The sequence below is a fragment of the Colletotrichum aenigma genome (genome assembly GCF_013390185.1).
Source record: "Colletotrichum aenigma strain Cg56 chromosome Unknown KSG_Cg56_contig08, whole genome shotgun sequence".
NCBI classification, from domain to species: Eukaryota; Fungi; Ascomycota; class Sordariomycetes; order Glomerellales; family Glomerellaceae; genus Colletotrichum; species Colletotrichum aenigma.
This window is the reverse complement of record NW_023500914.1, coordinates 4138976-4162743: the sequence shown is the minus strand read 5'-3', so window position 1 is coordinate 4162743 and position 23768 is coordinate 4138976. Positions and strand designations below refer to the sequence as shown.

Genomic DNA, 23768 nt, shown 5'->3' with positions numbered 1-23768 from the left:
CAGTCTCCATTGCTAGGTCGCTCGTCCCTCGTTTCCCCCTCACCGGACGACGTTCTTGCTGTGACCTCAGGGGCCCCTTCTTTTCCAAGCTCCCCTGATTACTACAAAGAACCTGTCCAAGGAAACGGCTGCCACGATGGATGAGCTTACAGAAAAGGAGTCCCGAATTCTGTCTCGGTTGACCTTACGACATGAACCACCAAATCCTGCTCTAGAGTATATTATTTCCAGTACTGAACCACTATCTCAAATCTAACATCTTCTGATAGTATCGTTGCGGTCCACGGGTTCGGAGGAGATCCCTATCAGTCTTGGACCTCAGGCAAGCCTGGGGAACGGGAGAGATACACGTGGCTTCAGGAACTACCATCAAACCTGATACACAGCACTCGTATCCACACATTCTCGTATAGCTCGAAAGCCAACGATGCTGCTGATATTTTGCATCCCGAGGAGCTCACCCTGACTTCCAAAGTCCTTCTCCGAGCCATCATCTCAGCAAAGAACGAGGTAACATTGCCTACCTATTGACTGGTCCATTCCCAGCAGACACCAATCCCACATGAATGAATCTTTTCTGACCATGTTGATCACATAGGAATCGGACATTCCCATTGTCTTCATAGCACATGACATTGGGGGAGTACTTGTAAAGAAGGTGGGTGTCTGTTAAGTTGGTACTGGACGTACAATGAGGGGCATCTCGTGTTATCATGGTGTTAACCATCTCTACCCTTCTACAGGCACTGCTCATTGCCGAAGCTACCGAGCCCTACAGAAGCAGCATTGCCAAGCAGTGTAGACGACTAGTAAGATCTAGTCTCATCCTCCAATCCAGTTTCCACGATTTTCTAAGAGAACTTGACTCGCAGATATTCTTTGCAACACCACATCGCGCATCCACGATCGGAAGCTCATGGGAGGATCTGCTGTTTAACATTCTTCTCGCCTCCCGAACAACGTCTCTTTCTATGTCCATGACTTATGCAACCCAGCTAAAAACCTTTTCGATCTTTATTCAGGACGTCTCTGATAAGTTCACGCATTTGTCTCCAAGACACCTCATCAATGTTTATCAGCAATATGACGAGAGCAAGAGCTCCAGTCCGGTGGGTTTCCAGACAATGCTGGCTGAAGCGAGCCTGGGTTGGTTCCTTAGCCCCTCACGGCTGCTGACCTATCAAGGTGATCAACCAATACTCGGCGACGACAGGCCTTGCCCACGAATTGAATATTCCACGCCAGCTGGACCATCTGGACATGTGCAGCTTCTCGGGCTCCGACGCAACGCTTTCTATCATCTCAGAATTTATCCAAAGAGGTAAGATAAACATGTTCTACAACGGGCCACGAGGCCTCATGCTAGATCTATATATATATATACTGACAAAAGGACTTATCAGAGACCCATTCATCGTACAGACAATGCCTTTCCGACATTTCTGCTGTCTCGCCTCCATCTGTTATCCCGGATATAAAATTCGACTTCTTCATCCGGGAGCATGATATAAGCTCCCGCTACCTGGAATTTCGCAACTGGATAAAGGATCCGTCATCACGCATCATTACAACCAGCGGAGGTAGCGGCATCGGGAAGGGGTTGGTTGCATGTGCTCTCTTCCGTGAGCTCCAGAAGAGTTCCCTATGCGCAGCATACTTCTCTTTCTCATTCAGCGGCTCTGATACCCGTCGAGCCTCCACCACCCATCTTTTGGCTTCGGTACTATTGCAACTATTTGACCAGGAGCCGGCAAGATATTCGAGGATTTCTGGCATCCACGAGGCCATGCTGACTTCTCACTCAACTGCCTGGACACAGGCTGTCTTAATGACCATCTTTCAATCGATTCTTGAAACCAAGGAAGGTCGAAGCCCCCTATACCTTGTCATCGATGGCCTGCACAGGTGTGACGAGTCCTGGACCGTCCTGCTCGAGGCTTTCCTGGCAATCTTCAAAACCGACCGACATACAAAGATAAAGGTTGCCATATTCTACCAGGAACGAGAGGGCTTGCAGGAAGTACTGGATTCTTTCGGCGATTATCGTCTGCGAGGTCCTGTCCTGATGAAAGAGCCACCAGTTCTACCCCTGAGTGAAGATTTAACGAACTCACTGACCAGATGCAACCCTGGTCTTCTTTCTCTTGCACCCCAGATCCAGGCGGCCCTGGACAGATGTACGAATATCCCCGAGCTGGTGCTGACGCTTCATACCCTGAAGAACAGCATTGAGTCCCCAAATTCACTTGGGTCTATCAGGGCCTTGGCAGCAAATCTTCCGCCATCCCTTCCGGACGAGGCGTCTTTGCGCTTCAATAGTCTTCGCGCGTGGGGAAGAACTGCAGTGGGCTGGCTTTGTTATGCACAACGACCATTGTCACTCGCTGAACTCGTTACAGCCGTGGCCATCACCAGCCGCACCGCAGAATTCACTGCCTCGTTCGACCCCGAGGAAATACCTCTGGATGCTGCAGCCGAAATGGCATGTGCTTTTGGCGGCTTGACAAGGTTTGAAGATGGTGGCATTGTCTTTATCGCAGACACTATCAAGACCCGCCTTCTTAAGTTAGTCGCCGAAAGCCAGCAGCACGATGTTGCCATACCAGAAAATGCTCAGATCACCGCGATTCTGATCGGGTATCTTTCCTGGAAAGAGTTGCGCAACCCAGGTGAGCAGGCCCTGGACGACTTGCCGTTCATCCAACGGCCAGGACCCTCAGACTTAGCGCCTTACGCCATGGGCTTCTGGTCCCATCACTACCGGCTCTGCGCACCAAGCCACCCGGAACTGACCAAGGTGTTACTATTTAAGCTGGAAGACATAGCTTCGCTCTCCAGGACAACGCCATTCTTGTTAGCCTCTCAGCTTAAGTTGGTCGACATTGCAACAAAGCTGAAGGAAAGTTCTGTGATCCAGAAAACGGATTTTGAAAAGGCCATCGGCATGGCCGGTCGGCTGGGCCACGAAGATGTTCTTGGTTATCTCCTTGACGTATGTGTTTTCACCGAAAGAGAATTGTGCGATCTTTCCGAGGCACTTCGTCAAGCCTCCGCTCACGGGCACGACAACGTTGTCAAAAAGGTTCTCGAGCATGCCAGGTCGCACGAACGTCTCAACACCCTTCCCCTCAATGCCCTGCTCTGCCAGGCAGCGCTGTTTGGGTACGAGAGTCAGGCGAAACTCTTTTTTGAATATGGCGCCAACGTAAACGCTGTCATCGACCAAAAAACACCGCTCCAGCACGCTGTTGAAAACGGACACGCATCGGTGGTGCTGTATCTCTTGTGCGAAGGAAAAGCTGATGTCAACTCGGCAGCTGCGACTGAAACTGATGCTCCCATTATCTTGGCTGTAGCTAAGGGTTACCAACTCGTCGTTGAGCATCTTCTTAGATTTAATGCTGAGACTCAAGTACGTACGAAAGACCAGCAGTACGTATTGGAAGAAGCGACGCTGCTCCACGTCGCGGCTCATTTCGGTCATCTGGACATTATGAAACGTCTTCTCCATAAGTTGAAGATGGGGTGTGATGGTGAAAGCTCAAAAGACCTAAGCATCGACGAACAAGATAGCCTCCACCGGACCCCCCTTATGGTCGCCTGTGTCCAAGGAAACGAAAGTATCGCGAGACTTCTCCTGGATTACGACGCAAACGCTAACCCGGAGCCGGACATTTACAAACATAGCGCGCTATACTATGTAGTTCGCTCGGGAAGGGTCGGATCCCTGGTCAAGCGAATGTTCCAAAGCATAGAGTCTCTTTCGACGCTCGCCGACATCGGGGAGGTATTCTTGCTCGCCAGTCAGCACGGATTCGCCGAAATTGTCGAAGAATGTCTATCCGCTAGCCCAGCTATCATGGTTGATGATGTCGCGCTGGCCAGCTATAGCGATGCTGATAACCGCACTGCTCTACATCACGCTGCTGAACGCGGTTTAAAAGACATTGTCGTTCTTCTCCTGGATAAGGGAGGTGAGGTGCTGGTGGATGCCAAGGACGAATCTGCAAACACGCCTCTGGCTTTGGCCGCCCTCGCAGGAGAAGATTCCGTTGTAGAGCTCTTGCTCAGCCGCGGCGCTGATCCCTTTCTCAAGATGGATAGCAGCCGTACGGTGGTCAATCTTGTGGCAGCATCCGATTCACCCTCTACGGAAGGCCATTTGGCGAGCGTGAGACGACTCCTGGAGAAAGGTGTTGACCCCAATGCAAAGGACGACTCGGAACGAGCACCGCTTCACTGGGCTGCGTTGAATGGCAAAATTGACCTGACTAGCCTTCTCTTGACCACACCTGGGATTGATGTGGACGTTAAGGGGAGATGGGGTTGGAACGCCTTTCATTTTGCAGCCGACTCTGGCAAGAGCGGCGAGGTCCAGGTGTCAGAGCTGCTGATCCAAGCCGGGGTCGATGCTCTGCTGGCTGATGTGGACGATTGGCTTCCCATTCATGTTGCGGCTCGCGCCAGCTTCGATGTTGACCTTCTGCAGCTATTGTGGGAACGCGGCCCAGATTCGCTCAAAGCCAGAACCGATGATGGTAGAATCGCCCTTCATTTTGCCAGAGGGCGCCACAAGGCTTTGGAGTGGCTGCTCAAGCATGGCTCTGAGATTGACGCTGTGGACGACAACGGCGATACGACCCTGATGTTGTCGGCTATTCGAGGGAGTGGGAAGGCAGTCCGTGTACTCCTAGAGCATGGTGCAAATCCAATGCTTGTTCATTCAGAGGGGGAGACTGCCTTGCACGATGCAGCGTATGCTGGAGTGGTAGAGGTGGGTGAGGCCCTTATTCAATTTTCAGGCAAGGAAGTTGTAGAGAAACTGGTGAGCCACAAAAACGAAGACAACTGCTCAGCGTTGCACGTTGCCATCCGGGACCGGGAGCCAGCCTTTGCGGAGATGTTGCTGGACTCCTTCTACGCAAAAAACACAGGTGCCGCCCTGGAAGACCTGAACAGCGCCAGAAAACGCAACGGCGAAACTCCGCTCATAACCGCCGTTCGAAACGGCCAGAGAGGTGTTATCAAGAAGCTCATTGCTCTTGGCGCCGCCACAGAAACTCGAGACGACAATGGAGACACGGCCTTGCTCGTGGCCGTTGCCAGTGACGAAGAGGACGCCATTGCCATCACGCGGCTCCTACTCGACCGGACCACCGAGGGCTGTGCCGATCCCAATACCGGGGGCGGGGTTCATCCCACGGCGCTTTACATGGCAGCTTCGCAAGGGAAGGGAAAACTCGTCGAGGAGCTCATCAATCTTGGTGCCAATGTCAATGCAGTTGGAGGGAAATACCACACAGCTCTGACTGTCGCAGTATACGCCGGACACGCTGAGGTTGCCGAGTTTCTCCTCGAGAAAGGCGCCGCCCAAGAGATTCCCGACAACCCGCCGTTCATCTTCACTCCACTGCAGGCTGCAATATATTCTGACCAGATTGAACTGGTTACCAAGCTCCTCGAAGCTGGCCAAGAGGAATCTGTCGACTACCTGGACAGCCAGGGCCGCACTGCCTTGCACATCGCGATGCGGATGGGCTCCACTGACATGGTGTCTGCCTTAATCGAAATAGCCGCCCCCAAGCTTGACCTCAGGGACAAGCAAGGCCGCTCCTTGCTCCACCACGCTGTTCTAAGCCACAACTTAGAGATTGTGGACATCTGTCTTGACTTAGAAAAATCCGGGTACGGTTTTGAACTCAGCGCCCCGGACAATGATGGCTGGACCCCTTTGCACTGGGCCTGTCGCACGGATGATAATGAGGAAGTGATTGCCGCCTTGATCCAGGCGGCAAGGAACGATGATGTGGTTTTGAAAGCCACAAATCACGGCTGGACACCTGAGAATATTTGCGCGTTTCACAGGAACGAAACCACCAAAACCTTCGTTGATGCTCAAATCAAAAGGATTCACGAAGCCAAGTCGGAGAATGAAGTAGCCGACCAGAATTCAAACCTGGAAAACTCGAAGCCTGGCGACCCTACCGAGCTCGACGAGCACATACAAAAATTAGAGCCCTCAGTCAATGAGTCTGAAGATTTGGAAACGTCCATGCAGGCGAAGGAGTCAGACAACCCAAAGCCCAAACCGTGGAAGGTAGGCTACCGCCATACAGGTGTCCATTGTGACGGCTGTGAGCTCTATGTAAGTTCTTAGCCTTAAACTCACCCTCACTGGTAACCACCAAATACCACCCTAACATGCTATGCTAACTGCCCCTTGTCCTCAGCCAGTTGTGGGAGTTCGCCGGCACTGCAAAATCTGCAGCGATTTTGACTACTGCTTCAAGTGCTTCTGGACAGCAGAAAAGACGCACCCAGGCCATGAGTTTGACAAGATCAAAGCTGGAGGGACTGGCCCAGAGCAGGAGCCCCAGCAGATAGAAGATTCAGAGATAGAAGATGCAGAGATGGAAGATGCAGAGATGGAAGATGCAGAGATGGAAGATGCAGAGATGGGAGATACTGAGACAGAAGATACAGAGACTGAAACTAGCTCTGATAAGACTTAGTAATAGTCTTTAGTGCATTATTAGAGCCCCTTAAGATATTGCTCAGTTCTTGAGCTCTGCGTACCCATGTTTCCAATGGTGTCTGCTCGGTGAACTCACCTGGTTCCTAAAGGTGAAGTCGGTGAGGTCGCCAAAGTGGCACCCCACAGCTGGCAGATCGAGCCAACAGCTCACCGATGCGCTAACACAGCTCTTGGTTAGCGCCCTTCAGAAGCTGGGCCCCACATTCTCCCACCGAACAGAGCAGGTTCAGCTGCTGCGCCTAGGTCGGTAGGTGCGTCATAACAGCTGGCAGGTGCGCCTTGTTCGCCAGGCATTTTTCGTTCCAGAACCACAAGCGAAGGCTACGAAGCTCCCTCCACCTGTCCCGTTCAGGCCGTGACCTGCGCCTGCCGTCACCACCACCACCACCACCACCGCCAGCACCACCATCCCTACCAACCCCCGGCTTCCCTTCAGCCTCCCGCTCCTTTTACAACATCGCTGCTGCTGCCACGGGCCTCCTCCCACGGCTCTGCTCGTCTGATCTCTACACCTGCGCATTGCATCGCATCAATCTCCTTGACATTTCCCTCCTTATTTGTTTCTTTTCGTTTCAATTTCTGGTTGTTGCTGGCTTGACAGCTGGGGAAATGCCTCTTTGACATCAGCACGTGGTCGCATCTCTTCTTCTTCACCATGGTGTCCTTTTGGCCTTGGAGGGTAAGTCCACGCCTCCCCCGAACCATGCACTGCCTTGCATCGCGACCTAGGGCTTTTGCGACAGATACTGACTGACCTCGACTCCAGGGCGAAGACTCCTCCCCCGCCTCCTTCGAAAAGACCCTTTCCGCCCTCTCGGCGAAGATCACCGACACCCAGGGCCGACTTGACGGTGCGCGCAACACCTCTCGCCGCATCAGAGTCCTCTGGTCTCTGTACCTCGCCTTCGCATACCTCGTCTACTCGATTGTCATCTTTCTCGTGGTGGGATGGAACGGCATGGGCATGTGGGAGTGGGTTGGCGTTTGTGGAGGTCCGGTCGTGTATGTGCCCCCCCCCCCCCCCCCCCCCCCCCCCGCGGACTCCGTTTGCGCATCGCGGAAAGCTGACTACGAGTGAACAGAATCTACCTCACCCGAACCACCGTCACGGCCTTCTTCAACTACCGAATCGACACCCTATCCAACCGCCTCAAGGAACAGCAAGCCGACCGAGCCAAAACGATCCAGAAGCTCAAGGACGCCACGAAGTACGACACCACCCTCGAACTCCTCGAGAAATATGGCGGCGGCGAGAACAAGAAGCAGAAGCAGAAGCAGGGCGGAGACGGCGAGGAGGAGAAGCAGCGTCAGCAAGCTCCTAGGCAGCATGAAGGAGGTCGTACCAACATGCCTCCTCCGCCGACTGCCAACATCCAGCGTCCCAGCGCTGGCTCGCCTCCTCCGGGTATGCCTCAGGGTTTCCAGCAGCAACGCCTCTCCCCGTCTCCGCAACCCAATGGACTCGAGCCAAGCGAAGAATTCGCCCCCAATGCCTACAGCGGCGGCCACGTTCCGCCCCCGCCGCCTCAGTCGCAACAGTTCATCCAGGTTGATGGCGTCAATTCGTCCCACTGGTACGATCGCATCATGGATCTTCTCCTCGGAGAGGACGAGACGGCGTCCAAGAACAGGATCGTACTCATCTGCGCGCATTGCCGTTTGGTCAACGGCCAGGCGCCCCCCGGCACGAAGTCGCTCTCCGAGCTTGGAACCTGGAGATGCATGGGCTGCGGTGCGAAGAACGGCGAAATGGACGAGGGCAAGCGGATTATGAGGGAGGTTCTCGGCTCGCGGGCCCCGGCAAGTGACGTGTCGGTCGGCGAGGAGTTCAAATCATCTGATGACGAAGTGTCGAGCGTGGAGATTAAGGAGGAAGACGCTGATGACGATGTTCATGGAGCTGGCGCAAAGACCACGGGTAGACAGGGAGCATCGGGGTCCAAGAAGCGCAAGGGTAAGGGTGGAAAGTAAGTGGATGCGGGATATTTTATGGCGAATGCGCCGTCAGCTAGCTACAGCAACATTTCATACATAATTGCAGAATCACGAAGACACATACTTCAACAGTCATTGCGTCAACTGGTCTCTGGGCTGCTGCTGTGGTTCTATTTTGGTCGCTATGCATACGCATCTGCTGGCAGCTGGAGAATTGCTGCACGAAATGTGGCTAGTGCCGAGGCTGAACGCTAACGCGGCCTCTTGTGAGAGGTCCCCACCGTCCGTGCTGACCCTGCCTCAAACTTTGGGGGAGCACCTGGAACAGCGCAGCTGGCTGAGGACACCTGTGAAATGAAATGTATGTAGGGACCTCTGCTGTCTCTTGAATACCCTTCGCAAGCCACGGCACGCCGACAACTTGACCCAGAACAATATCACCAAACGATTCCCTCCTGCTGGCCCTTGGCTATTGCGCTTCGAGATCCCTCTACTTGCCGCCACTACCGATAATGCAGCTCCCTTCCATCGTCGACAGACCATAGCTCTCTCTTTCGAACGACCCTCCCGTCACAATAAACGAATCCATGGTCACAGGGTAATCCCATCCATCCCTTTGATCGGCAAACATGTTCCAGGTGCGTCTCCAGCGGAAACTTTTTTTTGATTTCGATCTACTTGTCCAAATCACGACCCGGTTGTCCTTCTCTTAATGTGCCCTCGCGACTGCAGGCAGCTAACATGATGGGACTGCAGAGGATCAAGGGCGCCATCGATCGGACAATCGCGGAGGAACAGGCCCGCCAGGAACAGGCACGCAAGGCACTCGGCCCGGACTCTGGGACGCCGCGCAGGTCGGACTCGACGTCGCGAGGCAACCAGTCTCCCGCGCGACGGCCCCGGCCCAAGAAGAACGTCAGCCAGGACAACACCAAGGACGGCGACAGCCCGTCTAACCCCGACCCGGCCGTCTTCGAGGCGGCATTCGTGCTGGACGACAGCGAAGAGCCCAGCAGGGCAGGAACACCCAAACCTCCGGCAATGGAGGACAAGACCGACGAGAAGAAGGAGAAGGTCGAGGAGGCAGGACAGAATGGAGACGAGAAGAAGGAGGGCGACGCTGGCGCGGCCACTGCGGCGCCCGCTGCTGCGCCGGAGCTGTCTCCAGAGGTGCGGACTAAGCTGCGCAAGCTCGAAAAGCTCGAGAAGACATATCCTGGTGGGTATAATGTTTCATGCTGCAAGGTCAGCGCTGACGCTCCCCAGAACTCCTCCGGTCGTACCGGATCGCCCACGGCCGCGCAACTTCCATCGAACCGTTCGAGCGGGTGCTTAAGGAGCACACCAGTGTCGGCTCGATTAGGGAACCCGATGCGCTTGTCGAATATCTCGACTCCTTGAAGCAGAAGGAGCAGATGATTATGGACGAGTACAAGCGCGTTTCAGTCGAGAAGGACGAGTTCAAGAAGAAGTTCGAGACAGCCGAGAAGGAGGTCGAGACGCTGAAGAAGGAGGTCGAGGAGCTCAAGGCTGCCAAGCCTGAGCCCGCAGCGGAGAAGGCCGAGACCAAGGAACAGGTCGACGCTGCAACGGACACTAAGGATGATGGCTCTGTGAAATCCCCCGACCCGAATGCCGCCAAGTCGCCCCTGCAGCAGGCGTTGGGCATCTTCTCGCCGAAGCAGAAGCCGCAGGAACCTGAGGCAGACAAGGAGAAGCCCGACGACGCCGGCGACTTCTTCTCATACGACGAGGAAGCTCCCAAGTACGAGGCCGACGTGGCTGCCAAGGAGGAGGAAATCGAGAAGCTCAAGACCGAAGTCACGTCTCTGAAGACGGAGCTCGCGTCTGCCAAGAAGTCCAGCGACGACCTGACCGAGAGCCTCGAGAAGATCACCAAGGAGGCCAGCGAGCTGCGCGATGAGGCTGCCGTCAAGAGCTCCCTTCAGACCCAACTCGACGCCCGGAACACTGAGATCAAGACGCTAACCGAACGCCTGGAAACCTCGCAGAAGCAGCTTAAGGATGTCGAGAGCAAGCTCAAGGGTGAGCTCGAGACTGCCACCAAGGACGCCAAGGCCGCCCAATCGAAGTTGTCCGAGGCAAACTCGCGGGCTGATAAGGGCGAGGCGCGAGTCAAGGAGGTTCTGGCTTCCAAGGCCGAAGTGGAGAAGAAGATTGCAACTCTGAATACCCAGATTGAAACCGTCAAGAAGGAGAAGGCCGAAAACGAGAAGAAGATCGACGAGCTTACTAAGAAGCTGGAGAAGCAGAGTGAGCCTGTGCCTGCTACACCAACAACCCCTGCGCCAATCGAGACCCCTGCCGCTGGCGCGGGTGGTGCTTCGAAGAACAACAAGAAGAACAAAAAGAAGAAGAAGGGCGGCGCTGCTGCAATTCCAGCACCTGCGACAAGCACCGCGGAACAGCCCTCGCCTGCGGAGGAATCAAAGGAGTCCGACACAGAGTCTTTGGAGGCTGAGATTACCCGTTTGAAGGAGGAGGTGTCCACAAAGGATTCCCAGATTGAGCGGTTGACGAAGCAGCGCAAGACGGAGGAGGATCTGCGCGAGGAAATTGACACCCTGCGAGACGAGCTGACCGACATTGGCCAGGAACACGTGGTCGCCAAGGAGAAGATCAAGAACCTCGAGATCGAGAAGAAGGAGCTGCAGACCAGGATCGAGGAGCTGGAGAAGGAGCTGGGATCGTCCGCGAACGATGCCAAGGCCACCGAGAAGCTGCAGAGCGAGTTCGACAACCTCCAGCGCGAGTACGACGACCTCAAGACCAAGTCCTCAACTCTGCAATCCGACCTGGGCGCCGCCCAGCAGCTGGCTCAAAGCCGCTTCAAGGACCTCACCGAGCTGCGTGAAGTCCTCCAGAAGGCTCAGCCTGAGATGAAGAGCCTGCGTCAAGACTCTGCGGCTCTCAAGACCGCTAAGGATGAGCTCTCCGCCAAGAACACTGAGCTCCGCAACCTCGAGAAGAAGGAGAAGGACCTCAAGGCCGACGTCGCCCGCACGCAGCGCCTTGCCGCAGACCGTGAGACCGAGATCAAGTCCCTCCGCGAGAAGCTCACCAACGAGACCAACACCCGCCTCCGCCTCGAGGACGCCCAGAGGTTATCGGGCCGCGACCTCCGCCGCTCCGAGGCCGAGAAGGTCGAGCTCAGCGCCAAGCAGGAGAAGGCGGCGCAGGAGCTGCAAAAGGTGCAGGAAGAAGCCAACAAGCTCCGCCCGCGGGTCAAGGAGCTCGAAGACGAGGTGGAGAAGTTGCAGAAGGAGAAGAAGAGCCTGCAGGACGAGGCAGACCTCAAGACGCAGCAGTACACCAACGCGCAGGGCCTGCTCGGCAGCATGCGCGACCAGACGGCGGAGCTCACTATCCAGCTCAAGGAGGCCCGATCGCAGTCCGAATCGCTCGAGGAAGAACTCGCCGAGATCCAGAAGCACCTTACCGAGCGGACCCGCGAGGCGGAGCGCATGCGGGGTTTGCTCGCCGACGTGGACGAGCGCGCCGACAGCAAGGTGCGCGAGATGCGCGCGCGCATGGAGGCTGCGATCGAGGAGCGCGACCGCATCGAGGACGAGTCGAGCACGCTGGCCAGACGGAAGACGCGTGAGACGGAGGAGCTCAAGCAGAAGATCCGCGACCTGGAGCGCGACATCAAGACGCTGTCCGGCGAGAAGGAGGAGCTCGAGCGCAAGGAGCGCGAGTGGCGCAAGCGGCGCGAGGAGCTCGAGGCCGTGGAGGAGAAGGCCGAGGCCGAGGTCAACGAGATGCGCGCGGCGGTGTCGGATATCCAGTCCACGCTCGACGCGTCGGAGCAGCAGGTCCGCGACGCCGAGAAGCAGAAGTCGGATCTCAGGCGGCTGCTGGAGGAGTCGAAGCAGCGGTTTGACAAGGTCAACAAGGAGCTCAAGACGGTGCAGGCGAAGCTGGGCGCGAGCGTCACGTCGGGGCGAAGCTCGGTCGAGTCGAGTCGGTCTGGAGGCCTCAACGGAACCGGATCGCCTGGGGCTGTGTCGGCGTCCACGGCGGATAGCTTGTATCTGAAGACGATTTTGCTGCAGTTCTTGGAGCAGAAGGATAATAAGTTGAGGGAGCAGTTGGTTCCTGTTCTCGGACGGATTTTGAAGTTTGACAAGTAAGTTTGATCGCGCCCTTGCAGTTTGCCGATGGGAAATGCTAACGATGCGTGCAGGACGGACGAGCAGAAGTGGAAGGCTGCGATTCAGCACATCACTGTGAGGTGATGAGTAGTGCGTGTGTGATAGTTGTATGAATAAATACCCCCCACGACGAGTTGGGTTTCTCTTGCGCCCTTTTCTGTTGGTTTTTGGTGATGGTTTGGTTCGCATCGGGTCTACAGAATCAAGCGATTTAAGCATGAAGCGAGTGCTAAGGTTAAGGGCGAATGGGCCCATTCGAGGTCATGGGTCTGGATCCTCATTGCGTGTCCATGTCACCACCTTTGAGGCCTAAGGGGGGGGGGGCTCTCATTTCACACACCTTCTGGACATCCCTTATGGCTGGTGCCCGCGCCTGCCCTCCAAGTGTGCCTGTGGCTTCAGGCATCCAGGGAAACAAAAGGAAACACAATGCAAATCTCACTGCCCATAGAGGTCACGGTACGAATCTCGCAACTAAATCCAACATTTCTGTCTCTTACTGCTATTCCTATCATTCTTGTCCTCGTCGTCCTTGTCCTCGTCGTCCTTGTCTTCGTCGTCCTTGTCCTCGTCGTCCTTGTCCTCATCGTCCCTGTTCTTTTCTCGCTCTCTCTCTTAAGCTTCGGAATCAGTGACAGCCACTTTATTGCCATAAAGGTCGTGTACACCCCGAGATGGAAGTTGTTGAAAAGATGCTGGATCAGTTACGCCAACTCCCCCCACCATATCTGTAGCGTGAGACTGCATATGGTTATCCAACGTGGCGACATCTTGCATTTCGATGTCGCTGTCGTCCTCTTCCTCGCCGTCATCCTCTCCCTCGCTTTCCTCCTTTGTTGAGTCACGCACCATCTCGTCAAAGGCCCTCTTCAACACGCCGCTTGCAGCAGGCACCAAGTCGTCAGTGTCTGTGGACAGAGACAGGGTGAAAGAATGCATTGTTTGCCTCCACAAATCGCTCAAGAGCATATCTGGGCGGAGATCCAGCTCATGGAAATCGAAATGGACCATGGATATGTTATCGAAAAGAAGTACCTGACGTACTCTGAAGGCCATGGCGTAGGTCAACGGCTGTTGGATCAGCGGGCGGCAGTACTTGTCGTAATACTTCTTCTCTGATGTGGAACGTCTGCGTGAGGCTTGTGCTGCACGCCTGAAGTGTTCGACGTGGGCGAACAAGACTCCGATCTTCTTCATTTCGACACCCGCAAAGGCTTGGCTCGGCTTATTAGGTTGTCCGTATCCGAGGTCTGGGAAGACCTCGCACGTGGCTCCGTCCGGTGGGAAACGCGCTTGTGAATCGGGAGAAGGCAGTTTGACATCCGTAATTACCCAGACGCCATCGGGTCTCATGATGGCGTATCGAATCGTGGGCGTTTTGCCTTTGCCAGCCTTGCCTCGTCGCTTCTGGACGCCGGCTGCTGGCGCCCGCGGCGCTCGCTTGGATTTGACGACACCGTCCTTGGCGGGTGCCGGAATGCCATCCAAAGTCATGGACCTCTCTGCTGTGTACTGGATGCGGTACCTGGTAGAAATGGTCGTCTGGAGGTATGCGTTGACGGGAGGCGACACATGGGTCTCCTAGAGCCCAACGGTGTCTGCCTCGCTGACAACTGGCTTCGAATTTCCGCCGCCAGTGACGACCAGATGCTCGGGTAAAAGCTCGCTCTTCAAAGTTTCGCGACAGTGGACAATGTCGTCACTGAAGCTTCTCAGGAAAAATGTTTCGGGAGGATGAACGTCTTTGACGAGATCGCTGACCTTCGAAGCGGTGGGCTCCGTGACGAATTTCTTCGGGTAGGAGGGCTTCGGCATTAACTTGTGCCCATTCTCGAGGAAGATTTGGTGGCCAGTAGATAGCGTCTGTGTAGCGCGGGCGCGCTTACCGGCCGGGAAGTTGACCATCTTGCTGGCCGTGACTGTCTGCAATCGAGCCGTCAGTGCCGACGAGAAGGTTCTTCGTGTGTAGAGTGCGGTACCGCGTAGTAAGGTATATGGATGGGTAGGAAGTTTGTGGGGAGATGACAACACAGTCGCGGTCCCTTGGTGTGATGGGTAGAGCGCGTGGACGATTCGCGTTGTCGCGGGCTGGAGGGTTGAGACCGACCGAGGAGGGAAAAAAAGTTCCAATTGTCTAGTTGGTCCTATTGCTGTCCTTCAGTTATTTGAAGTATTCCTTCATCAGTGGACGGTGGCGAGCGATAACGACAAGGACAACAAGCACGAGGGCTACAATGGTAATGACGTTCACTTTTTTTTTTCCCTTTTTTTTTTAATGAGAGAAAGGCAGAATAACTGGGAGCAGGCGCACTTGGAGGGCAGGCGCAGGCACTAGCCATACGGGTGTGTGAAATGAGAGCTCCCTTCTTAGATGCCTCAAAGTGACATGCACACGCAATGAAATTCAGACCAACAACCTCAACTGGCAGGACTTAGGCGTAGATATCCTGGTCAGTGTCTACCTTGTCGTTGGCAAGAAAGGTTATGCATGATGCCACCCTCCCCCCCCTCCCCCCCAACACACACGCCTAGGTCTTCAATTTGATCTCCCTTAGAAACGTCAAAAGTTAAGAGTAAAACAAATTCATACGCATAAGAATCAAAAAAACCAGCAAGGTCACGTCACTTGGATGTCTATGGGCGACAATTGCCAACGGCCACGGCCAAGGGTTACCTATTGTGGACGAAAAGGACAAGGACGATAGAAAGCAAGAAACAGGAGGTTGAACTTAGGTGCGACAATCATACCGTGACCGTGACCTCTATGGGCATTGAGGTCTTAATTTGCTCTGCCTTTCCTTTTGTTTCCGTGGATGCCTGGAGCCACCCGTGCAGGCCCAAACCAGAGAACCGCCCCTCCTTTCTTTTCACCTTGGGCTTTGTCCGAAGACAGGTGCACTCCTCTTTTCTCGGTCCTCTCTCTCCATCTTTCCTCCACTCGTCATCTCTCGTCAACAAGCACGCACCGAAGAAAAGAAAAGGACTCTCCAGGGCAAGCCCCTGCTTTCTACACCCGCAGCAGCTCAATCGTTGTCATTTCTTCCTTCAATACCAGATTTCGCTCCACGCCACGGTTTGCCTTTCTAGGCACAAGCTCGGGTCTCTTCGCAAAGATACTCATCCCATCCTCGCAAAGCTTGGCATCTTTCCCTGCGACTTTCTTCTCCTACTCTTCGTCTCGTCAGCCCCCCGCCTTCCTCTTCGCGACTTGCTACGAACCATCATGTCCTCCCTTCAGGGCATCCAGCTTGGGTACCGTCTTACGCGGCGGGCAAGGAGTTGACGCTCTCCCTCCATATCAAGATCACGCTTCCATATGGACCCAGTCACTTCCCATGGTCCTGGAAAAGTCAACCACGCATCAAAACGCCGATCCCTTATTCGGTCCAGACACACCCTAGCGGCTTTGATCCAGAAAGAGCAGTCCCCGCCAACGAACGACTGCGTCTTTGCGTCCTCGAGACACTTTCAGGGGGTTTTGAGAAGGGTCCTCAAGTTGTTTTGTGCAGGGTTCTAGAAGCTCCGTCCAAGCCTACGCCATACCACGCTCCACTCGCCGCAGGAATGAGAATTGTTATCAAGATCTTCGACCACGATTACTACCCACACACAGTCACCTTTCCCCGACCTTACACCCATTACCAGCTAGCCGACCAAGATCTGAGCCGAGAGGCATCCGCTTTGCGCTATATGCACAGAGCTGGGAGGGATGAGAACGGAACTGAGCTCCGGGGGAAGATCCGACTTACTGGCGGGCAAAATCTCACACCTGAGTACTACGGTACCTGGGCAATCGATCTGAGTTCCGCGGATGGAAAGCGATACGCCGGTGCTGTGGCTATGGAGTACATCGACGGAGTTTCTATGGAAGACCTCTGTACACGCGAAGACGAGGACTCGATGCGTGTCTATCCGATGGCCGAACCGCAGCCCTTGTACGATGCTGACGACGAGAACGAGACACATGGCTACCTCGACATGGGTGAGAATAGTCGCCTGAAAGTCCTCGCCGACATCCTCGGTGGGTTCGTGGAGGGCTACAGCTTCGGGGTCAACCACGGAGAGTATGAGCTTGGTGATTACCTATCTGTCTCATGGAAAGAAGCTTCGAGCCCCAAGAGTAGTCAAGCTGAATTACAAGTTCTGCCAAGTGTGGTGTATGACCCACGTGGGACAAGTCCAGCCCTCGAGCGATAATCAACAGCTTCCGTACCCCGTACATCCAGCCGACCACTTCAATCTTCGCGAACTTATCGACTTTTGCGGCTGGTGGCCGTATGAGTGGTGGCACGATGAGTCACAATTTTACGCGTGGCTTATGAAGGAATTTGGACCGATGGAAGAAGGCGTCGCGCCCTGGCATCTCTCCCTGTACGCCACTTTGGAGACACAGAGAAGAAAGACTGCGGCGGAAGCATTGCCGTTCGCGAATGAAGAGGATCCGTCCTAGCGAGACATCCCAATCACGGACGAGGAGATCGAAATCGTTCTCTCCGATAGCAAAGCCATTTTGCTTCAGAAAGCAGGCGACCACCTCCGCAAAACCAACCCAGTCCAGCTCCCGAACCATGCAAAAGAGATGCCATACTTGGTCAACGCTAGATGGGAAGCCACGGTCTCTGCCGAAGATGTCGTGAAGAAGAGACTATCTCCGGAAGAGCGGTCAATCAGTGCGCGGCGCCTTAAGCTGTCGATGACTGCGGCAGAGGAACGCCTCAATAAGCCTGAGTTGGAAGCAGACATCAAGAGCGAGCTCGACAAACTGGTTCGCAAAGCTTACTTCAGGCAGCTCCCGGATCCTAAGGACAAAGTCGTGTCCGGTGCCCTTCGCAAGGCCTTTGAAGACATGCATCTGCAGGAACCAGAGATGCGAGAACGAGAGGAGGATGACGACGATGACGACGGCGACAATGATCACGACGACAGTGACCATGAAGATGGTGACCATGACGATAGTAATCACGGCGAGGATGACCACGACGACGGTGACCACGACGACGGTGACCACGGCGACGATGACCACGGCAACGATGACCACGGCGACGAGACTAACGACCACGATGCTAATGACGACGAGGTCAAGGACGAAGAGGTCAAGGATGACAAGGCCGGGGATGACGAGGCCAAGGATGACAAGGCCAAGGATGACAAGGCCAAGGATGACAAGGCCAAGGATGACAAGGCCGGGGACAACGCTGAAGCTAAGGACGACAAGACTAAGGACGATGAGGCTAAGGATGACAAGGCTAAGCCAGCCAGCAAGTCAAAGGCTTCACCCTACGTGCCTAATTACCTCAAGCCTACCGAATCATCCACAGCCAAGTCCAAGTCAGTTGTTAAGTGAGAATTGGGGCATGGCTTTTTTGGGCTTTTATAAGTAGCCGCATTGTGTCAAATTCATTCTCTTCTTACATGTATTCAGAAGGAGAATAAGAAAAAAATGCTCTTGTAGGATATCCACCATACGAATAGTTAGATCAAACCAGAATAACACTGCCTGCGCCAACATCCAAGATTAATTTTAGGCAAGTAATACAGTCAGTCACACAACGACGGGTGGCTTCAAGGTGGACTTGCGCAGCAATATGACCTGACCTGCTGAGCTAGCCAAGAACAAGATATAGGTAATGGTTCTCTTCGAAGTCCGACATGAGATGTGTGCCGTGGAAGACAAGGCGATCTTCGATTCGACCAGAGCTGCTCTGCATCCCTTATCTTCCCTCTGCAACTTCCGTGACAAAGCACCAATCGGACAGATTCGGGATGCAAGTTGCAACTTTTTGGTTGATAGAATTATTCTTTGGTCTATCTAATTTATCACTATTCTTCTTACAAGTAAACAACCGATTAGAAGTTTCAGATTCCGTCACCTCTGTAGATGAAAACGCTCTCAAACAAGGCATGAACCTCGTCGAACTAATTTCCATTTCCTTATTCAGCCCTCTCGCGGACCCAGACCATGCAGTCTCAGTAGTCATTTTTCGTCATTATAGCTCTCATGCGCCGTTTACACCTTCCCTAACCGGCGTCTTAGTTTGAACACACTCTTTTATTAGTCCACAATATCTCCTAGTGGTTTCTTCGCTCTACTTGCCCTAAGACCAGATAAGCCAGGACCAAACTCTTCTACATGGATAGTTCGACCGTGGGCTTCTGTCTGGAGGAATTTCGCGGCCTTCTCGAGGCGGCTGTTCAATGTGTTGACAAACGTGATAACGAGGTTCAGCCCTGTCTTTGGATCGTGTTCCGCGAATTTCCACTTCCGTTGCAATTTAGCGTAACCAACACGCCTCTCGACAGTAAATGGTTTGTCAAGGAGCAGAGCCTCTAGCTACAATTGATGTCGTTGACCATCAAGTTAGCAGGTCAATGCTGTCATTTTCAAGTGCGGGGCCGACTTTCTCCTGCATACCCCTGGAACAGTGTCTATCCCCCGATTTGGAAAGATGCCTTTTCGGTTCCCATCTTTCAATCTGTACTCTCAATACGCTCGGCATCGATTCTGATGTGGAGCTCGGTAGCCGAGGCGGCCATAGTCACCATTTCGTTACGAAGCTTTCAGTCTATGCGGACATATATGGAATTGTCGAGACTGGACTTCGAATATTGGGAAAGCTAGTTTATGCATCTCAGCTACAGCCAGGGGTACGATTTCGATCATCAAGAGCTGCCATCTGATGGACTTTATTTCGGCGTCGAGGACTGGCCATATATTCTCGTGGCAATCCATGCTAACCATGGATCCTCGAACGAGAAGCAAGCAGTGTTTCAATACCTCCCTCCTGAGGGTTACGTCGACCTGCGAGATCATTCGGAGAAGTCGAAATAGCGTTTCCCGTCTCCTCGAGAAGTCCGTTTTGAATTCGGGCCCGGGGTAGAGGATGTAATCCGACGACGATCTGGTCTCCTCCGCCGCAAGGCGAGCGCCATGCCCCGCCATACGGATTTGCTTCCCATTTATGCGAAGTATCTCGCATATTTCAAGTCGAGATGCCTAAGCCTCGCGTGTAGTTTGGAGAGATGGATTTCTTGGCCCTGTAGAACAAAGTCTTAAGGCCAAAGCGTCGATAGCGTCGTACGCCAGCTCTTCTGCCAGCTCGCCGTCCCAACCTCGAGGTGCGACCTTCTATATCACCCCCTGGATTGAGTCTTCGCTCGCAAACGTCAACGACTAAGCCGCAATCATTCTTGTGATCACTTCCAAATCAGCGTACAGGGAGTAGTCCTGACTTTTGCGGCCATCGTACGCAATCTTGCGCCTGAATGCTTCCAGAAGCCACGCCTCAGACTTGGCTTCCTCGCGCCACCATTCGTAAGGAAACCAACCTGCAAAACAAAATTTTCAAACGGGTTTCACCACTCATATCGAGGATGCCGTGCTCTAAAGACTCGTCGTCGGTGTCATAAAGAGGCTGCGGGTCGGGATCAGGGTAGAGGCCCTCGCGTTCGCAGAAGTCTTCTATAAACGCCGTCAACAAATTCCATAGCAACTGCGCCGACATATCTGCTTCCGCCACCCATATCGATTGCCCAGGCGCCGTGATATTCAGGGGCGAGCAGCATGCCGCCGATGAGTTGTCGATATAATGGCTCTTCCTTGCTCGTCTCGTCTCTTCCGATGCGGTGCATGTATAACAAGACCGATACCTCACGGCTGAGATCTTGGTCGGCGACAATTTCTGGCGGATAAGGGGTGGTTTGTTAAGGGCATCATTCGTGATCAACCACCTTAATCACGATTCGATCGCCGAGTTTCAAAGGGGTGTAGCGCGACGATTCTACGGAAGGAGCTTCCAGAACCTCGCAAAGAAGGAATTGAGGGCCCTTATCGAAGCCGCCAAAGAGAGTTTCGAGTACCGAAAGGCGAAGCTGTTTGTGAGGTTCGGCTTCTGGGTTAAACGAACCCCTAGGACGGGTGTCGAGATTTCGGGGAGGGGCTCTTTTCGCCGGCCTGATTTAGTAAAGAAAGGCCACGGAAGGTGATTGATCCCGTAGGGACGTGTGATCTGATTCATAGTGAAGAGTGTCAGCTCCACTCCCGCAACGTATGAGCCGACTCCTCTCTCAATGCCATGAAGGGGGCCCCTGGTGGCTCGGAGGCAGAACGCCCGACGATCGATAAACGGCCGTGATGTTGACGCGGTCGTATCGCGAGGGAGAGCAACGGCTTTGTTGTGCTGTTGACTTTTCTGGGGAGTGACGTCTTTGCTAGGGCCCGGGGTTGTTGAGCGATCGAATAACGGTGTTGGGGGATGTGGTTGTGTCTCAAAGGTGCTCGCGTGCGACAAAGGTCGATCCTGCGTCATCCAATAGAGGGTTGGCACTTGAATTTTAATGAGTAGGTGAAGGAGTCGGAAACAGAGAAAACATACTGCACCATGATGTTTGCGTTGTTGATTCTCCGGGGTAAGAGTGCACCATGCCGAAGAGGTATGGGCGAAGTCGAGTCCAAAAGGTACTACCTTGGGTAGCTAGGTGGGTAAGGTAGACTTTAGTCTGTCATCGAGATGAGTAGAGCCCAGGAGGGGCTACAAAGATAAAGGAGGACGCACGAATGGGACGATGACTCTTTCTTCAATCAGAATGATCTGGCTCGGATAATCAAGACGAGATCGTGTTTGTGTATTTGTGTGTTCAAGGTCAACATCGAATCATGGCTTTTGCCATTCGGGCGGATATTAATGGAAGGATAATAGTAGTAAGTTGCGTTCGAATCTGTTGTTCATGGACAGCCTTAGATACAATGGGAACTAGACGTAGTATGAGCCTAGAACACCGCTCAATCCGGAGAATACTTCCTATCATTGGAACGAACAATATGACAGCGGTAGATACGATGACGGCAGAGGCGACAGAGATGATTGAGCCGGCAGTAACGATAGCAGAGAGAATGGGCTAAATTGCGTAGGATTGCTCAGGTAAGAAGTACGCACCGCTACAGCAATATTTGAGATAAATCACCCAAGTGCGGGGGAAGGCCAAAATTGACCAAAGTAATAAGTTTCCATCAAGATCAGAGAAAAAGAAAATGGATTGGTCATAAATCATTCTAAGCTGATTGCTCATGCACATCTAGGTATAGAGAAACCAGAAGCCTTCCCCCCGAATATCGTACAACTCACACCTCCCGCCGCTCCTCTAAGCAGAGCACAGCCAGGCCTCGTTGTCAACCAAATCCACGGACTTGGTCTTCTGCGTCGGGCAGATGTCACGGTCCAGACCGCAGTTGGTCGTGCCGCACCAGTTGTTCTCGTTGCAGAGCCAGACCTGGTACTTCCAGACGTGGCGGTCGTAGTCCTTCTTGCAGCGGTTGACCTTGATCTTGTACTTCTGATCGGGGCCGAACTTGTCCAGCGGGGCGTAGGCCCAGTTTTCGGTGTTCTTCGGTTGGCCTGGTTCGCTGTTAGTCCTCTGCCATATCACTGTTCAAAGCTTGGGGCCAAAACTTACTGCCGAAGATGCCGCCGTTGGAGTTGCACTTCTGCAGGACGCCGATCTTGGTGAGCCCCGCGGCCTTAGCGCGCTGCTGGACGTTGGCGTCGATGTGGAAGGTGTAGTACGAGAAGTCGTATTCGGCGCTGACCGGGGCGGCGTTGCAGCTGTCCTGGCGGGTGACGAGGCCGGAGGCTTCACCCTCGGCCACGGCAATGGGGCTCGCGCTGCCGAAGGCGGCGAGGGAGGCCAGAGTGATGGCGGAGAACAACTGAGAGGCATGCATCGTTGCGATGGCTGTTATTCAAAGTCAAAAGAATGTGTGGAGTAGTTGGTGGTAATGAGTGTATTTGGTTGTTGAGTAAAGAATGTGTTGGTTTGGAGTGGTGGGCTGCATGGTATCGATGGCGCGATGGCAAGCGACCATTTATACTACAAAATCCCAACCATCACGATGTTCGATATTCTACACGGGAGCGCCGAGACCACGCATTCGCCGATAGAAGGCGCTGACTTGGCGCCAAGACCGATCAAATCGCGGCGGCATGGACGGCAGCGCTGATATGAAGGCGTCGATCATTAATGTCAAAACCTTTTTTTGTCCGCCCTTTTCCCCCCGGGGAACGCCGTCTGGGCGCGAAAACGAGCACAAGCGTCACGCGTGGGAAGATTAAGGAGGTACGGGACCGTACATTAACCACCGCATTCAAGATCGACCGCAGGGCTGGGGGCGCGCCGGCAATCTATTACACTTTTGCAGTTCATCCCAAACCCAGCAGTCCCCCTCGGGCCGTGCGAAGGAATCTCGACTTAATCGGCCAATGAGGCTCTCGAATCTGGCAAGTTATCCCTGCGAGCGGGACCGCGTCAGCCACACTTGGAGAGCCACTGTTCTTTTTTTGTTCGCTGTAATTGAGTTGTCATGCCAAGAAACGTGACTCGAGCAAGGAGCTTCATCTGAATTGTTTTTTTCCTTTTCTCTTAATCGACCCGGCGACTTTTTTAGACTTGAATGATCGGAAACAAGGGCTTTGTTCAGACGGTGCCACGACATGACTGGTTGGGGGCCTCTCTTATTGCGGAAGGATTCGGTTGATCACGATGATTAACTCGCTCAATTTGTGTGAGGCAGATCCGCCTCACTTTCAATGGGAGCGGGTACTGCTTCCCGTCCTGCCTTAACGCAATGAACCGCCTACGAAGTTACTCCTTTTGATGTTTTCTTTGAATGCATCTTGACTCTGCTGTTTTCTTGGCCAGCTTGGCAGCTGAACGAGACGGATCAGGCGGTATAGCTTTCCTATGGTTATCGTCAATTGACTAATGCACTGAAGGCTATGTTCAACTAGGTAAAGCTTGTGCGGCATGCGGGATGCCGCCGTTTCTTGGGTACTGCACTGTTAACTTCAACGGTAACATTGGACTTGGCGTCCTGTCAACCGGCCCGAGTAAAGTTGTTGTTCATGCCCCCAAACGGGGGCGCTGTTATTTAGGAGGGGAGCCCCTGTTGAACAGAAGTCTAATTCGTGGTTGAGTTGATGAAGTCCGACTTAATGTTATTGCGTTTTGGAGGCCCTGAGTATAGATTGGGCTGTTGATGAAACCCAATTTGCTTGTCACACAGCCTTAGGGCAGCGTGCTCACATTTCCTTTTCTTGGCTTCGAAAACGACCGTGAGCTTCCACGGAGTC

The 23768-nt window shown here is 53.8% G+C and overlaps 5 protein-coding genes across 5 annotated transcripts; 4 read left to right on the top strand and 1 right to left on the bottom strand.

The window, feature by feature from the left end:
- Positions 1-136: 136 nt before the first annotated feature.
- Positions 137-6512, top strand: ANK2-0 (Ankyrin-2; the record flags this gene model as incomplete). The annotated part of the gene is made up of 7 exons (XM_037327845.1): positions 137-216; positions 270-510; positions 599-658; positions 744-1109; positions 1186-1321; positions 1404-6145; positions 6231-6512. The coding sequence occupies 7 exons, from the start codon at positions 137-139 to the stop codon at positions 6510-6512; spliced, it is 5907 nt and encodes a 1968-aa protein (XP_037174118.1).
- A 678-nt stretch (positions 6513-7190) lies between these two features.
- LNPK (Endoplasmic reticulum junction formation protein lunapark) lies at positions 7191-8506 on the top strand (the record flags this gene model as incomplete). The annotated part of the gene is made up of 3 exons (XM_037327844.1): positions 7191-7214; positions 7302-7537; positions 7618-8506. The coding sequence occupies 3 exons, from the start codon at positions 7191-7193 to the stop codon at positions 8504-8506; spliced, it is 1149 nt and encodes a 382-aa protein (XP_037174090.1).
- Positions 8507-9099: 593 nt separating this feature from the next.
- On the top strand, positions 9100-12729 carry ATG23 (Autophagy-related protein 23; the record flags this gene model as incomplete). Its single annotated transcript, XM_037327843.1, has 4 exons — positions 9100-9108; positions 9227-9689; positions 9737-12620; positions 12678-12729. 4 exons carry the CDS (start codon positions 9100-9102, stop codon positions 12727-12729), a joined length of 3408 nt encoding a protein of 1135 aa, XP_037174799.1.
- Positions 12730-16209: 3480 nt separating this feature from the next.
- CGCA056_v012598 (uncharacterized protein) lies at positions 16210-16842 on the top strand (the record flags this gene model as incomplete). The annotated part of the gene is made up of 1 exon (XM_037327842.1): positions 16210-16842. The coding sequence occupies one exon, from the start codon at positions 16210-16212 to the stop codon at positions 16840-16842; it is 633 nt and encodes a 210-aa protein (XP_037174798.1).
- Positions 16843-21783: 4941 nt separating this feature from the next.
- Positions 21784-22363, bottom strand: CGCA056_v012597 (uncharacterized protein; the record flags this gene model as incomplete). Its single annotated transcript, XM_037327841.1, has 2 exons — positions 21784-22037; positions 22096-22363. The coding sequence occupies 2 exons, from the start codon at positions 22361-22363 to the stop codon at positions 21784-21786; spliced, it is 522 nt and encodes a 173-aa protein (XP_037174804.1).
- Positions 22364-23768: the final 1405 nt, after the last annotated feature.